The sequence below is a fragment of the Equus asinus genome, chromosome 4 (genome assembly GCF_041296235.1).
Source record: "Equus asinus isolate D_3611 breed Donkey chromosome 4, EquAss-T2T_v2, whole genome shotgun sequence".
In the NCBI taxonomy this organism is placed as follows: Eukaryota; Metazoa; Chordata; class Mammalia; order Perissodactyla; family Equidae; genus Equus; species Equus asinus.
In genome coordinates, this window is record NC_091793.1 from 27819097 (window position 1) to 27835353 (window position 16257).

The 16257-nt window shown below is 48.1% G+C and overlaps 1 protein-coding gene across 5 annotated transcripts in view; it reads right to left on the reverse strand.

Annotated features, from left to right (window-relative positions):
- Positions 1–1044: 1044 nt before the first annotated feature.
- ABTB3 (ankyrin repeat and BTB domain containing 3) overlaps positions 1045–16257 on the reverse strand; it is a 301218-nt gene continuing 286005 nt past the window's right edge. For all 5 annotated transcript variants that reach the window (XM_070507006.1, XM_044781106.2, XM_044781113.2 and 2 more), the window contains 3 exons: positions 11870–11938; positions 9874–9987; positions 1045–3187 (listed from right to left, as the gene is read on the reverse strand). In XM_070507006.1, the coding sequence (XP_070363107.1) occupies positions 2978–3187; positions 9874–9987; positions 11870–11938 (393 nt within the window). In that variant the 3' untranslated portion in view covers positions 1045–2977. The remainder of the gene's footprint in view (positions 3188–9873; positions 9988–11869; positions 11939–16257) is intronic.

Here is a 16257-nt window from a genome sequence, read left to right on the forward strand (position 1 = left end):
AATGGAAGGAGCGGAGGGGAGCTTTGTGGCAGGCAGGCAGGCTCCCCACCTCCCCCCAGATGCTAAGGGGTCCTTGTGCAGGCTTTGCTAAGAAGTGAATGACAAAGCTGTCTACCAGACAAGCAACAGGCAAAGGCCACAGCATACACTTTATCTTTCCAAGGGGAATACATCCAGTGGCTCACTCACCCTGAGGCTACCCAGAGGGGGATGCACAAAAATAATCGACCTTCTGTTCTCCTGGCCTGACTCAGAGTTCTGGGCCCTGGCTCTTCATGGCTTTGGTTGCTTCTTAAAGAAGAAACAGACCCCAACTACTAAGCAGGGGTGAGTAGTCACTTTTGGAAGGTGCTAGTGATGTCAGCTGTTTGCCCAGCCTCACTGGCCAGGTTTCCAGGCTTCCTGTAGGCCTCTGCGGAGGAACCAGAGGCATTAATCCCCACACAGACCTGGGTTGGGCCCAGGCTGGGTCAGGACCAGCTGGGGACTTGGTTTGACCTCAGTGATGATGACACCCAGCTTGTCCCACTGGGACATCCAACCCCCACCCAAGAATAATGCCACTATCCATGAGCATGGATTCATGCTGGCCCTTGCTGGGGCAAGGCAGGGGGTGCACCTTGTTGACAGAACTTGTTTTCCTCCATCCCCTCAGCCCCAAAAAGCTTCATCAAGGCCACAAATGCCAGCCAGAACGTCACCCTCTGCAGGCGAGTCAGCTGCAGTAGGAAGAGGCTCTAAGACAGTGGCCTGGGAGCCGGCACCTGTCAGTTCCTCTGCCTGAAGAGAAGGAAATGGAAGGGCAACACCCAGAGGTGGACACAGACCCAGAGGACTGGAGCTTTCCCAGCCAAGCTCTAGTTCAGAGTAGACAGGTAACGGCCCACTGTCAGCAACAGGAGCACCTATCTTTCATCTCATGTCTTAATTTCCCCTGCAGACTTTTTCTGTGGGGCCATTTTCCAGTCTCTTAACTGGGTGAAGTTCTCTGGCTCCAAGTGTTAGGCGAAGTGCTCGCTCACACCATACAAACGATGCACAGCTTGGGAAAATCATTGCTTTTAATGACAGAGAAAGCACACCAAACTATAACAGAAGCCCGTCAAGAGTTGCCACCGTACAAATCAACGCCTGGAGACCCTGAACTGGCATTAGACATTCACAGGGAAGTCAGTCGAGGCTAAGGAAACATCCACGTAGCATCTCTGAGGACACGACGGAGGCAGGAGACAGTGACGGCTCACACACGTGCTGTGCATCTGTGACTTGGACTCCCCTGCAGGCAGTTTTTTTCCCCTTTCCTCATTTGATGGTGGGGCCTGGGGAGGATGGTAAATGACCAAGTGGATGATGTATTAGCATCCAGGAGAGCCAGTACTGTAGACAGCGTGGCCCATGCACTCCACGGGTCAGACTCAAGAAACAGGACTGGACACCGGTCCTCTGAACAATGGCTCAGGGAGCGAGCTCGATGGATGAACAGCAGCTCCTTTAGAATCTAGGGTCTGCACACAACTTCCCAAAGGCATGCTAGGAAATAGGTTTATCAACGAAACTTTGTCATCCCAAAGTGGTAAAAGTCATTCTCCTAGTTTTTACTGCATGTATCTAGGTTTCAAATGAAAGGACGAGAAAAAAGGCAGCAACTCAAAAATTATTTGGAATATTGTGGCACCTCACCAATCTGTTTTGCTTATAATATATGGCAGAGCAAACGGAACCCTGTCGATAGACACTTTCATTATAGATAACCCTATACTGTACACTCTCAGAATACAGAAAGAATCCATCCTATCATATATGTTTCATCTTTAAAAATAATCTAGCATAGTCATATTCTCTGGCTAGTAACAAACTATTAACATCTTCTGAGAATACAGAGAAAACTCTGGGATTAATAGTAAATTCTCGGACGTGCTCCCCCCCACCCCCCATTCAGCATCATCTATAAAGACATTTCTGCAAAGGCATCCCAGACTCATTCGTAATTGGGAGAAGAAATGGATATGTTAGTTTCACCAGATGGACTTTTAGCAAGAAGTGATGGAACATTTTTATCTTGGCAAAAAATGAAGCGCAAACATAACATTTCACAGGTTCAGGCCCATGCAAACGCATGTTTTGTTACGTGGGGGCATTTAAATCTCATCCCGAAACCACGATTAGCATGCAGGCTGTTTTCAACTACTGAATTAGGATAATCATTGGCAGTGCACCTTTTCTATGTAACCATGATCACTAAGGCAGATTATTTCACCTTGTATAGAATATCGGCAATATCTTGTCAGATGCATGTTATACAGTGTGGACCTGTGACTTACTGTTTTTCTTTAAAAAAAAAGAAAAAAAAAATAACCTCAAAACACAGATCCCTAAACACAATTCAGTTGAAAATGAACTGTGAAGCTTTTAGAAATATATTTTAAACTACAAGGCTGCCCTGTTTTTGGTTTTTTATGAACATTTTAAAAAGTTCCCACCCCTAAAAATTTGCCAAGTTATTTCTTCGTTATTGGTAATAGTCTCACCAATTCGCTACCATGCCTGACTCTTGCTGAACCACAGCTGCTAAAGTCTTTAATGCGTAATCAATGCTCTTTGGGGTCAGTAAAGTTCTCCAACTGTCAACCTGGAAACCAAAGGACCCTTAGTTCTCAATCCATCCTTTCGACAGTGGTCCCCACAATGGGTGTTCAAGTGCCCCAGGGGTGCTCAGACTGGGGTTAGCTTGGCTGCCCCACGTTGACCTTCAAGCTCCGGACCCAGCTGCGAGCTGATCTGCAGACCGGTGGAATAGCCTTTGTTTTTCAACAGGAACACATGGGAGCTGAGTTTGCTTATTCAAGAGAAGCTGAGGCCATAGAGGCAGCTCCTTGGCCAAAATCAGACGCCATGTGGGATTTGTATGTGTTTGTGTGAGGCCAATGTAGCAGGAGATCTGGGAAGTTCCTGGGGAGCGTTCCCTCCGCTGGGCGTTTCAGACAACAGAACCTTTGGAAGACGACAAGTGGATTGACTGAATCCTGATGGCCAACGTCCTCTGTAAGTCCTGCAGCACGTCCTGGCCCGTCCCTTCGCCATTTTTGTCATACAGGAGCTGCTTGAATGCTTCGTTTTCGATGAGGACCATCATGTTTTTGAGAAAGTAGCCTTCACAATATGCTGAGAGCTCTGTGACTCCAAGAAACTGTGGAGAGTGGAGAGGAAGCAGGAGATGGTTACGTTTCTGCAATGCACCCGACAGCTTTCATCTAGAAGGATGGAGAACGGGAGATGGGCTGCAAAAATGGCCCTCATTCTCCACACTTAGCTGTATTCACACTCTTGAGACGTAACTTTGCAGCTCTTCCCATCAAAGGGCTGGAGTCCATTTCTCCACCACTTGGCCTCGTGACTTGCTCAGGTCAATAGAACATGGCAGAAGTGAGAGCTGCCAATTCTGAGCTAGCTTCAAGTGGCCCCCTGTGTGCTTCTGTGCTCTCACTCAGAGCCCTGTTTCTAACGGAAACAAGCCTGGGCTAGCTTGGAGGGTGAGCCACCATGTGAAGCTGAGAGGAGAGACAGCAGCAGAGCCCAGCAGGGCTCACTAAAGCAAACCACGGCTGACCCGCCAGCTGACCTCAGAAGCAAGGCCTGCTGAGACCAGAAGAACCTTCCAGCCATCCCCTCGACCCATGTGCCAAATAAGTGCTCACTGTTCTAACTACTGGGTTTTGTGTTTCTTTGTTACACTATAGACAACTGGCACCCTAATGGAGTTGCAGACACAGTTCTAAGCTCTTTACAAGTATTAACTCATTTAATTCTCACAACAATCCTACGAGTGGGCACTGCCTACCTACCCACTGCATTTAGGGCAGTGGTTCTCAACCGGCGGTGATTTTGCCTCCCAGGGGACATTTGGAAAAGTTTGAAGACACTTTTGGCTGTCACAATCTGGGGGTGGCGGTGGTGTGTGTACTACTGGCATCTAACGGGTAGATACCGGGGATGCTGCTAAGCATCCATGAAGCAGAGGATGGTCCCCACAGCAAGGAATTATGCACCTCAAGCTGTCAACAGAGCTGAGGTTGAGAAATTGATCTAGAGACCTGACTGCCAATAGACTAAACCAATAAGGAAGGGATCATGTTGACCTGGTCCACTGGTATACGCACAAGCAGAGGGCTTGGCAGACGGTAGACAATAAGTATTTGTTAAATGTATGAACGAACAGTTAACTCTCAGAATAATGATACGAACAGTGATCATTTATTGGGAGCTTACCATGTGCTGGGCACCTTGCTAGGCACTTCACGGGCATCATCTCATCGAATCCTCAACCTTCCTTGAGGCAGGTGTATTACCACCTCCAATTTACAGACAAGGAACCAGAGGCAAGAGAGTAACTTACAAAAATTCACACGACATGTCAAGGGCACAACCAGGAACTGAATGCTGGTAATTCAAATCTTTAAGGCTGCATGCTTAACCATTGAGATGCTGCCTCCAGCCTGGTCCCTTAATCAGAGGACAGGTGTGTAGCCTCGTGACTGTGCTTGGTGGAGGAATCTATGTTTAAGACACAGAAGTAAATGTGGATATGTGGGTTGGCTATCTGTCTTCCAAACTTTTCTACAGTTTTCAAAACTTGTGAGTTTCTCTCCTGCAATGAACTGAATGCTCAGAAGTGCTAATTGCTCCTTGAGATGACATCCTGCTACTTTATTTAGATACTGGATCATCTAAATTATCTAAATGCTAGATCATCCTTCTGAACTCTCTACGATCCTGTCCTTTAAACCAGAGATGCCCTTTAAGTTGTTGGACATGAAATGGTGGAACAACAACGAGGCAGTGCCAACAGGCTATGGTGGAATGAGCTGGAAGACTTGGAGGCAAGTTGGGGCTCCCCCATCTCTCCAAATATGTGACCAGGGCTGGGTCACCTGGCCTTTCGCTTTAGGTTCCTGATTTTCAAAATAGGAATTATGACATCTGCATCACAGATCTGTTGGGAGAATTCAGTGGAATATGATTTATGGTAGGACTCTACCATCTGTCACCCTCGGGGGAGGCAGGTTGGGAAGCCAGCTAATGGAGGGGTCTCTAGAACCTGCCTGAGTTTTTATTCCAGACTTTGCCACTTACTAGCCATCGGCTGTTGGGAAAATTATATAATCTCTCTGTGTCTCATAATTCCTACCCATAAAATGGGGGTGATGATAATATCTAATAGTCTGTCATTGCGATGAAATGAGATAATGCGTGGAGTGTTTAGAACAATGGTTGATGGCAGTCAGCACTCACTCAATGTTAGCTGTTATTATAACATGTAAACTATTTATAATTATTATTCTCCTTCTCACTAACTGGTTTCCAGTGCTCCACATGGATAAAGTAGGTGGCCAGGTTGGGATAAGGGGTGTGGACTGTAACTACAGAACCTAGCCTAGCTAACTGGCCCATAGAAGGACCAATCCTGTAACCTTGAACTCACTGATGCCATGTGCTAATTCACTAAGCCAACAGCAACCACGTGCATAAAAACCATGTGCCACCTTGTGCAAGTCAACTCACTTCTCTATGCTTCCACTTCCCAAGCTGCAAGGTGAGGGGAGTGAACGAGAGGGTACCACGCTCTTCTGCACAGTTAGGACGCAGACACACTAGGGGATTCTGTGGTCTCCAAGGGGCCAAGAGGGCCTGGTGAGGTTTATGAGGTGAGTGGGCTTATCATCACCCAAATGTTCACTGGATGCATAGTATCCTGGAGCTGGGAGAGATCTTAGGAATGCTTCCATTCTTACAACAGGAACCCTGCTCTTAGAGTCACAGAGTAAAAGGCCTCATTGTACAGGTGGGGAAACTGAGGCTCAGAGATGCCTATCTTTGATTCTGTAGACACAGAGAGAACCCCCCCACACACCTAGCCACTTGCTTTGTATATGGATGTCACTCATCACAAATTAGTGTAAGTGAAGAATAATAAGCATAATAAATACTCACATTCATATTTGGTGATAATGACTATCCAGTTAGATACTTGCCTACCTCCACTCAGCTAATTACTGACAGATCTGGGACTGGCACTCTCATCTCCTAGACCAATGGTTGACAAACTACAGGCCTGTGGGCCAAATGCAGCCCACCACCTGTTTTTGTAAATAAAGTTTTATTGGAACACAGCCACACCCATTCATTTACATATCGTCTATGGCCGCTTTTGCACTACAACGGCAGAACTGACAGGTACAAAAACGACAGTATGGCCTGTGTGAAAATATTTATCTGGCCCTTTACAAAGTTTGCTGACCCCTGTCCTAGACTATAATTTTTTCAAGGTCAGAGACCACGTCTTACTAATTTATTAAATTCAGATGAACACAGTTCCTGGTGAACAGTGGGTGCTAAATAAACACTAGTGAATGAATCCCCTGGTTTCTAAGTCTATGTTCTTCCCAGCACAGCACCCTGTTGAGCTAACTGTATTAGCTTAGGTTCATCTTGATGACCCAGTTGGTTCTTTTTCTCAAAAGGTGAAAGACACCCTTGAAGGGGCCATCAGAAGCCCCAGGGCCTCTTTTTCATGACTGAATAGTTCGGGACAGCTTTGCTAGGAGAAACAAAGATGGCTAAGCCGTGCATTTATGGCATGGACTTCTTGTCTGCATAAATCCCACAGTTGTTTCCAACGGTGAGATGAGCGTAGCTTATGCGGCCAAGGCTTGGTTGACATTTGGAACACGATTGTTAGCATCTAATGTCTGCATTTCCTGGGGTTTTAAACCAAGTGATGGTGTCTTTTTTTTCCCATCTTTTTTTACTAAACCAGCCTCAATTTGTAGCACAATTTGCCAGGAACAGAATCCACATGGCATGTGATCACTAGGGGGCGCTGCAGTATCCACAGCGCAGGGGAAGCAGAGCATAGAAAGGGCAGGGGCTGCTGGCCTCGCCCTGGCCTCCATGCAAATAGCACCAAGGGCGGACGTTTTCATAGGAAACACTCCAGGATGTGGCCTGGGAGGCCGAGGCAGAGGCTGGTGTCTGTAAAAAGCAAAGCTCTGGCTGTAAAGATAGACAAATGAAAGAGAGTTCTCTGCCATTGGTATTTTAAGGCTGTAGCACAAACATATTCCTACCCTGGGCTCACACTGCATCAGGGCACAATATTAAATAACAAGATACGCTACAGAAGCTGCCCGCCAAGGAGCCTGAAGTGATTAAAATGGAACTGTGGAACGCAGGCCTTGATGCCAAGGTGACAGGCCATGGAAAAGCCACTTGTGGATGTGGGGTTCACAGGGCAATTTGAGTGTCTGTGGCCAGGGGAGCAGGTGGAGGACCACAGACTGATCAGGCTTTCGTCCCAGGTACACAGAGTCTCTCTGGATGCTTTTCTGCACAGTAATCAGTTTAAAATTAAAAAAAAAAAAATTGCCATGTCATGAGAAACCAGATTTTGGCAAAACTCTCACTTAACCGAAACACCCAGTGTGTGTGAGAGTGTAGAAAGTAGCCTGGCACCAATCAGAAGACCTTTTTTGAGTATCGAGGATTATTGCAAATATCTCAAACATTCATTAGGCCAGACAGTAAACACAGGGTCAAGAACTTGTGCTTTGGAGTCAGACAAAGCTAGGTTTATACTTCTGGCTGCATCCCCCAAAGAACTGAAAGCAGGGACTCAAACAGACATTTGCACACCCATGTTCACAGCAGCATCATTCACAGTAGCTAAAGGTGGAAGCAGCCCAAGTGTCCACTGAGGGTCGACTGGATAAACACATTGTGGTACATACACACAATGGAATATTATTCAGCCTTAAAAAGGAAGGAAATTCTGGGGCTGGCCCAGTGGTGCAGCAGCTAAGTGCGCACGTTCCACTTTGGTGGCCCAGGGTTCGCCGGTTTGGATCCCGGGTGCGGACATGGCACCGCTTGCCAAGCCATGCTGTGGTAGGTGTCCCACATATAAAGTGGGGGAAGATGGGGGGCACAGATGTGAGCTCAGGGCCAGTCTTCCTCAGCAAAAAGAGGAGGATTGGTGGCAGATGTTACCTCAGGGCTAATCTTCCTCAAAAAAAAAAAAAGGAAGGAAATTCTGACACATGCTACAATATGGAATAATCTTGAAGACACTATGGCAAGTCAAATAAGCTAGTCACAAAAGGATAAATACTGTATGAGTCCACTTATATGAGGTACCTAGAGGAGTCAAATTCATAGAGACAGATTCATATAATTCAAATTCATAGAATGGTGGTTGCCAGGGGCTGAGGGGAGGGAAAATGGGGAGTTATTGTTCAATGGGTACAGAGTGTCAGTTTGGGAAGAAGAAAACAGATCGATGGTGGTGATGGCTGCACGACAATGTGAGTGTACTTAATGCCACTGAACTGTACATTTAGAAATGGTTAAAATGGTAAATTTCATGTTATGTCTATTTAACCTCAATAAAAAAAATTTCAGTAATAGCTGTGTGACCTTAAGTAAGTTACTTCACCTCTCTATGCCTCAGTTTCCTTATGATGACATGGGACTAATGATAGTATTTACCTACAAGGGTTGTGGTGAGGATTAAAAAAAGACGATGCAACCAGGCTTTTAGCACAGGCGCCTGCACATGAAAAGGGCTCACTGGATGTTGGCTTAAGTCAGAAAATAACATCTCAAACGCAACCTGACTTTTCACAATGAGCAATGAGAGTGTGATTCACGTCAGCTGTGACTCCACAGAGCCGTGGATGCGGGAGGCATGTGTACTGAGCTCCAGTTATGCAAAAGAAGATTAAATTAAATTAATTCTGGATCTTAACGCATCTCATGGTTTCTTCCTAGCAAATGCTAATACCCCTGTCCTGCGCGCATATAACAAAACGAAGTGGCAATTGGACAAATTAGTTTAATTCTCCTGGTTCCAGTATCCCCACTTGTGAAATGAAATGGATGAAATCAGTGGTTCCCCAAAATCAGAGTGAACATTGGCCCTAGGGTTTAAGTCACAATGGTCATCCTGGGAGCTTGTTAAAATACAGATTCCTGGGCCCCACTGCAGAGATCATTGGAGGTGGCAGGGCTCAACAGAGATTCAAAATTCTCCCCAGGTGATTCTGCTCAGTAGTCAGGTGTTGGGTCCACCTGACTAGGAGGTCTCCTTGGACCCCCTCCAGTGCTGACAACCTGTCTCAACCTTGGCCACATCTGAGAATCACCTGGGAAGCTTTGAAAAACACCTTTTTCCCAGGCTCCGCCCCCAGAGGTTGATTTAATTGGTCTGTGATAGGGCTCAGCACAGAGATTTTAAGTGATTCTACACAGTTTTAGAAGACCATTTCTCACCTTGAGGATGCCCCAGAATCACCTGGAGGGCTTTCGAAGCCTGGGATGGCTGGGCCCACCCCAAGAGGTTCTGATTCAGGAGGTGTGGGGTGGGGCCCTAGACTTCATATTTCTAACAAGTTCCCTGAAGATGCTGATGCTGCTGGACTGGGTGCCCCACTCTGAGAACCACTGTTCCAGAACCTTCCTACTCACGGTGTGGCTTAGACCAGCAGCATGAAGCTTCAGCCTGGGAGCTTGTTAGAAACAGAACCCAGGGCCCACCGCAGGCCCGCGGAATCAGTCTGCAATGTGATTCATATGCACGTTAGAGTTTGAGAAACACTGTGTGAGAACAACTCTGCTTTTGAAACTGCTGGGTGCCTGCTTTCACTGCATTCTGGAGAGGCGGGACGAAGGGAAAGGCATCTTTTCTAGAGCAGGTGGCTCAGGCCCGAGTGAACAGGCCAGCATCCGTCCTTCGCCCCGACACAGTGTGCCCGTGAAGGAGAAGCCTGTCACGTTTCAGTGCGCGGCGTGTGCTTGGGGCCGCGGAGTGGGGTGGGTTACCTTGGCGTGGTTGTAAATATCCACACAGTTGTCCGTATTGATGCTCTTTGCACAGATAATCTCGCAGTGTCGTTGCAAAGCCTCCAGCTGGAAAAATTTAGCTGCAGACAGGAGCTGAAAACCATCAAAAGAGTCTGTTAGAGGTTGGGAGGTGAAAAGAAAGACATGAATGGTGAGAGAAATCCTCAACGTCCACTATGGTGTCCTAAGGTGAAGGGACTGGGAATAAAGGTGACAGGACATCACTTTAAAGCACAAAGGCAACCCTAGAGGACTAAGAGCGACCGAATCTATGCTGGGGGTCGAAGTGAACCAAATTCACCTCTATTCTAGCAGAAGGTCAAGCAAAAATGCCTAAAACTGTTATGTCCAGAAATAAGGGTGAACGCCATTATTTAGCAAGACAGATATCGACGTGGCTCACTCTCTCTGTTCATCCAGGTCTCCATGAGAATGCCACCCCAGAGAAGCCTCCCAGACCACCTCCCCCACCCCCAGGCTGCCGCTGTCTGGCCCCCTGACCCCGTCTTAGTCCTCCTCACACCAGACATGATGTCATGTCTGTCGCCCTCACCAGAGGCCAGGAGGGCAGGGCTCTCTGTCCAGGCGCACCATTGCTGTATCTGGGCCCTGAGCGCGGCGCCCGGCTGGAGATGCTCCACGGATGTGTGCTGAGAGAGTGACAGGCTTTGGGGAGGGGAAGGAACAGCTCAAGCAAGAGTTCAAAGGGATTGCCTTTGGGGAAAGGACTGGGGCGGCAGAGCGTGGCTGGCTGAGCTGTTTATTATGACAAGCGCTTCTGTATTATTTACATGATTTAAGTGGATGCTCATTATTTCTATTTTAAAATAATTAAAATAAACTGTTTACAGAAGAGGCCTCATCCTCAGACTGGTCCTGGCGTGGAGAAGTATCTGAGGAGCAGTCCAGAGAGACAAAAGGGCAACTCTTGGAGGGATGGGGGGGGGGGCAGAGTGACCACAGAAGGTTTCACAGAGTAAGAAAAGGGTAAATGGGAATACATAGTCCTTATGGCTCTCACCATGTGCCAGGCGCTGTTCTAAGCATCTTATAAATAGGAACTCTTAACTTCTTCAAAACCTAGTGAGGTAGATATTGTTATCCTCATTTTATAGGTGAGGAAACTGGGGCTCAGAGAGGTTAAATCACTTGTCCAAGATCACACAGCTCAGAAGGGGCAGAGCCTGGATTTAAACTCAGCCTGGCCCAGAGTCCCCGTTCTAACCACCACGTGGGGTTGCCTCTTGAATGATGGATAGTGTTCTGACATCTCTCATCAGCCAGGCACCCTGGCCTTCAGAGGCCTGCCTGGGGTCTGGGCTCTTCTGCTCAGGATTATCCGAGTGATTTTGGCTTCTGGTTCAAAGCTCTCAGCTTTGAGTAGGAAAACTGACAAGAGTTCCACTTCTAGGAAGGAGCAGAGGAAACCCTGGCCTTGGACAGAAGGGGCAGACACGAGCCCTCTGGACAGGGGAGGGGAGAACAGGCTGAATTCGAGAGGTAGGAGAGGAGCAGAGCCAAGGAGCTGCGGGATGAGGGATGGTCGACCCGAATGAGCAGGGAGAGCGCTGCAATCAGCTTTCAGCTTCTGCATCCAGGGACACGTTGTGATTTGAGGAATGTTTGCAGATAATTCTCTTACAAATGACAGGGGAGAAGTCGGCAAATAGCTCCTGATGATGCTATCTGAGCCCCAGCTGTGCCTCAGCCTCCGCAGTAAATTTCCTTTGTCCCACCCCCACAGCCAGTTAAAGTTGGATTTCGCTGGTTGCTACCAAAAGGGTTTGGGCCGGCGCCCTGAGCACCCCAGCCTTCCAGGGAGGGGCTCTGATGAGAAGCCCGTGGGAGGTCTAAGGAGGCAGGCAGGACCCCAAAACCTGCATCCAAAAGAAACCCAACACAGTGCCCCTCAGACACTGCCGGTGACTGAGTTTACAGAGGTGCCACCCACCCCGTAACATGAAAGATTCCTTACCTCCATTATCTCGTTGTTTTTAATGAGAAGTGACTCTGGGCCGCCGTAGTAGAGATACTGCATGACCAGCTGGAAGAAAGGACACAGTGAGCCAAGCGTCAACAGCACACAGTCACAGGCCTCTTACAGCCCCCGGGTCGAAGCCTCAGGCTAGTTCCTGAGTCCCTCCCACACCCATTCCCAGTGGTCGCCATTCCCCGTTTGATGGCTGCCTTCCAGAAGTTCCATTTAGAACGGTTTTGTGGTTGGGTTTCTTTCCTTACAGCGTGCTGCAATTTGTCTCCAAGTCAACCCCAGGGCCACATTACACAGTTCTCAGCTCTGCTCCCCAGGATGGTCCCCTCGCATCTATAGATGGCAATCACGGTTGTCCTCTTACCTTTTACCCCATCAGGCTGCTCAAAACTGCTGCCATGTGGCGTGGCTTAAAGAAGCTGCAGCAGCGGCCATCCCCCTGGGAACAAGGCCCACTTTGACCAGAAGTCTCTGATTTAAGTCCCAGAGGACGACTCTGGGCTACCACAGGACCACTTGCTCCTTTTTACAACTTAGGACAAGATCCAAGGTGAAGCCTTTAGGGGTCCAGGTTTCAATGTTTCACTGATGGTGTGAACAGTCCAAGCCAGGCTGTTCTTGGTTCCTGTGACTCAGGATGCTCGAATGGTGTGCAAAGTCCCAGAGCTTTGAAAACTAGTGTCCCTTAAGTAGAATAAAGCCCACAGATGTGTTAGACTTGGCTGTCACCACCACCCATGAAACTTTTTTTTAGGTGGTGTATACCCTTTCCAGTTGGAAACAGTCTCCTCCACTCCCTATTGTCTTCTGCCTGTGTGACACACCGACTTCACCTGCCTGGTTCTAAGGCAGCTGTGTTGGAAAAATCTATAGACTTGCTGTATCCCGTCTTTGGGCACCTGTAAAATGAGGTGCTTAGACTGGGCTGCCCTCCACGGTCCCTTCAGGCTCTGATAGTCTGTGACCAATATAGGGCAGTGGTTAATTGCAAGGACCCTGGAGTTGGGCTGCCTCAGTTTCTGCTCTGGCTCATGCTGCTTAAAAGTTGGGTGACCCAAATTAAGTTAGGCTCTCTGTGCCTCCGTTTCATCATCTGTAAAGTGGGGATAATATTACCTACCTCTTGGGGTCGGGATGAGGATTAAATGAGTTAATACATGCAACAGGCCCAGGAGGGGCCTGGCCCGTGGCAATAACTGAAGGAATGTTAAGCTCTTTCATTTTCTCTGAAGTTGAAAAATATTTTTCCAGTAGTGCTTCTGCCATGCGCTGCCACTTTTAGGCCATTCAAGACCCTTTGTGACGGATCTCAATCTACTTTTTGCATGCATGTGTTTAAAGCAATTGTTTTTTTTTTTTTAAATATTGCTTACAGCTTTGTTGAGAGATATTTCACATAACATGAAATGCATCCATTAAGAGTGTACAGCTCAGTGATTTTTAGTGTATTTGCTATGTTGTGCAACCATCACTATAACCTAACTTGGGAACATCTTCAACACTCCCAAGAGAAACCCTGCACCCATTAGCCGTCTCTCCCATTTCCTCCCTGGGCAGTCCCTGACAGCCACTATGGGTTTACCTGTTCTGGATGTTTCGTATACATAGAATCATACAACTACATGCTCTTTTGTGTCTGGCTTCTTTCACTTAGCATGCTATTTTCAAGGTTCGCCCCTGTTGTCCCATATACTGCTGATCAATATCCTGTTGTATGGATGTGCCACATCTTGTGTATCCATTCATCAGCTGATGGACATTTGGGTTGTTTCCGTTTTTTTCGCCATTATGAATACTGCTGTTATGGGTCAATTTACTTGTTCAGAACTTATCTGCTGCTCTGCCCTTTCCTCCTCCTAATCTTGGTAACATCTGCCTTTTAGGCTCCGACCACTCCCACCCCCTTGCCTTTATCAGAACCTATCACTTTCTCTTTCAGCTGATCCCTCTCTGCTTGGATGCCCTTCTCCTCCACCTGTTGAACTCTGCCCCCTGTTTCGGGATCCAGCACAGTGGTCACCTCGGTGAAGCTGCCTCAGATCTCAGCTCTCCACGCTGCCCCCCACTCTGGGTTGGGCAGCACATCACCCATGGCTGCAGTGTGATTTCCCCAGGCTGAGAGCACAGACGGCGTCTTGTCCATCTTTGCACTCCTAGTGCCTCTCGCAATGCCAGACGCAGCCAGCACACTTTAACCAGAAACGCGAATCCTCTCCTCCCTCTTTTGTGTCTGAATGTCCCATGCCCTGATTTTGGACTTTTGTGACCACCTGCCTGTCGCAGAGATGGTGATGCGTTGATGCTGAGGCTGTGTGAAATAATAACACAGCATCGTTTCCTCTCCCGCTCTCACCCAGATGGGTCAGAAGCATCTAAAATACCATGTCAGTGAATGTTGGGATATTGGCTTTATTAAAATCAATTTATGTCGCTAGCACCTCTCTTTTATAAAGGCCAAACCAATAATAGTAACAATAAGAGCTATAATAATAACTGCCCCGAACATAGGGCCTCTCCATTTACAAAGCATTTCTCCGTGTTATCTCATTTACTCAAGGTTGGGCTGTTGACTTGAAATACTGCTCCTTAGTGGATAGAGATCTTGGGGCTGACGGAATTTAAATTGGGCTGTCCCACGCAACCTCAGACTCTGCCAGCACTCACTTTTTCTGCAAGAGGGCGAGATGAACCCTTATTAAGCCGAAAGCTCTGTTTATGGAGTTGCTTTTCTTGGCAGCTGTCAACCTGCATGAAGCAGGGACTTCAGTGGCGTCTGCAGCCTCGTGGAGGCCCCTCTTCCAGGTGCAGCCTCAGTTGCGTCCAGTCCTTGCCTGCTTGTGATGTTAAACAGTCTTTTGGGGAGGGAACTCATTTACTAAAATTCTTCTGTCAGCATGGAAGGGAAGTGAACAGGCCCCTGGGAGCCTCCTTCTGGGTTGGATTCGGCCCTACTTGGCCTATTTCAAGCCACAAATGAGGCTTTTCTTCTTTTATGGGGAAGGGGTGGGCACGCAGAAAAGTCCCCGGGGCCTGCTAAATCTTGCCTGCCCATTACAGTAACTTGAGGCTAACGTGGCCAGGAAACCTGCCCCAGTCAGAAGCAATTACAGGCCTGGGAGTGCCCTGGGGCCTGCTTTCCCAGGCAGGTCTCTCATTCAATGAATCCGCATAGCGAACATTTATTGAGTGCCTACTACAGCCGGGTTCTTATTACAGGAACCTCCCCAATTAGTCCCAGGCTTAGTGGCGGAAGTGTCCCCTTAGGGGAGCACGCATTTTCCAGCTCCTAGCCCATGCTCCAGACTCTAATGGGCCTGATGCTTTCCTCAGGGCTGGTGACTTTTAGGGAGGGCCCAAGTCCCCACAGGAGGGAGGCAGTTAAGACGCCAGGTCTGGGAGTCTCCCAGCCCTTGGTCTGAACCTCAGCGTGGCTGTGATGAGCTGTGGGTGCCTGGGCCACTTCCTTCACCTCTCTTAGTCTGTGCCCCGTCTGTAAGGTGGGAGAGCTCCCTGGAGGGGCAGCTGGAAGGGCTGAGTGAGATGATGTAACTATAGCTATTGCAATGGTTCTCAGTGGGGTCCATGGACCGGCAGCATCAGCATCATCCGGGTTCTTGTAAGAAACATGAATTCTCAGGCCCCACCTCAGGCCTACACAATCAGAACCTCTGGGGGCCGGGCCCAGGAATCTGCATTTTAGCAAGTTTTCTGTATCTTAAGCAACTCCTACCCCCTAACCCCGCCAAGATTCTGACGCATGCTAAAGTTCCAGAACCACTGTAACTTAGAGCCTTGGTTCTCCACCTTGGCTGCACACCGGGATAATAGGAGGAGGGCAGAGACTTCAAAATACTGATGCCGGGGCCCCAGCCCAGATTCTGAGTTACAGCCTGGACACTGGGAATTTTCAAAGCTCCCCAGATGATTTCAACGTGCAGCTGAGGCTCAGAACCAGCAGCTTCGAGCATTGCACATGGCTAACGCTCAAGAAATGGGAGCTGTTCTGATCACTGTTCCCTCTCAGAAAGGGTATTCCAGAACCAAGAACTTAGGTTTTGGTTCCAATCCTGGCTCTGTCACTAACTAGCGCTAAGACTTGGGGTGCGCCATTTAAGTTCTCTGGGCCTCAGTTTCTTCACCTCTAAAAATGGCAAGAATAATTCAAATAATCTGGTGCAAGCAGCGGTCAGTGCCTCGTTCACAGTTGGAGCCACATAAAGGCTTCTTCACTGCCCTCCCCACCCCAGCCCTAAAGCAAAGCAGCAGCTTCATGCAAAATTGCAAACCCAACAGTCACCGCCATTCTGGAAAAGCCTGTGGCCACTTTGTTTTTAGTAGAAAGTGGGGTGAGGGGTTAGGCAGAAACAGGCACT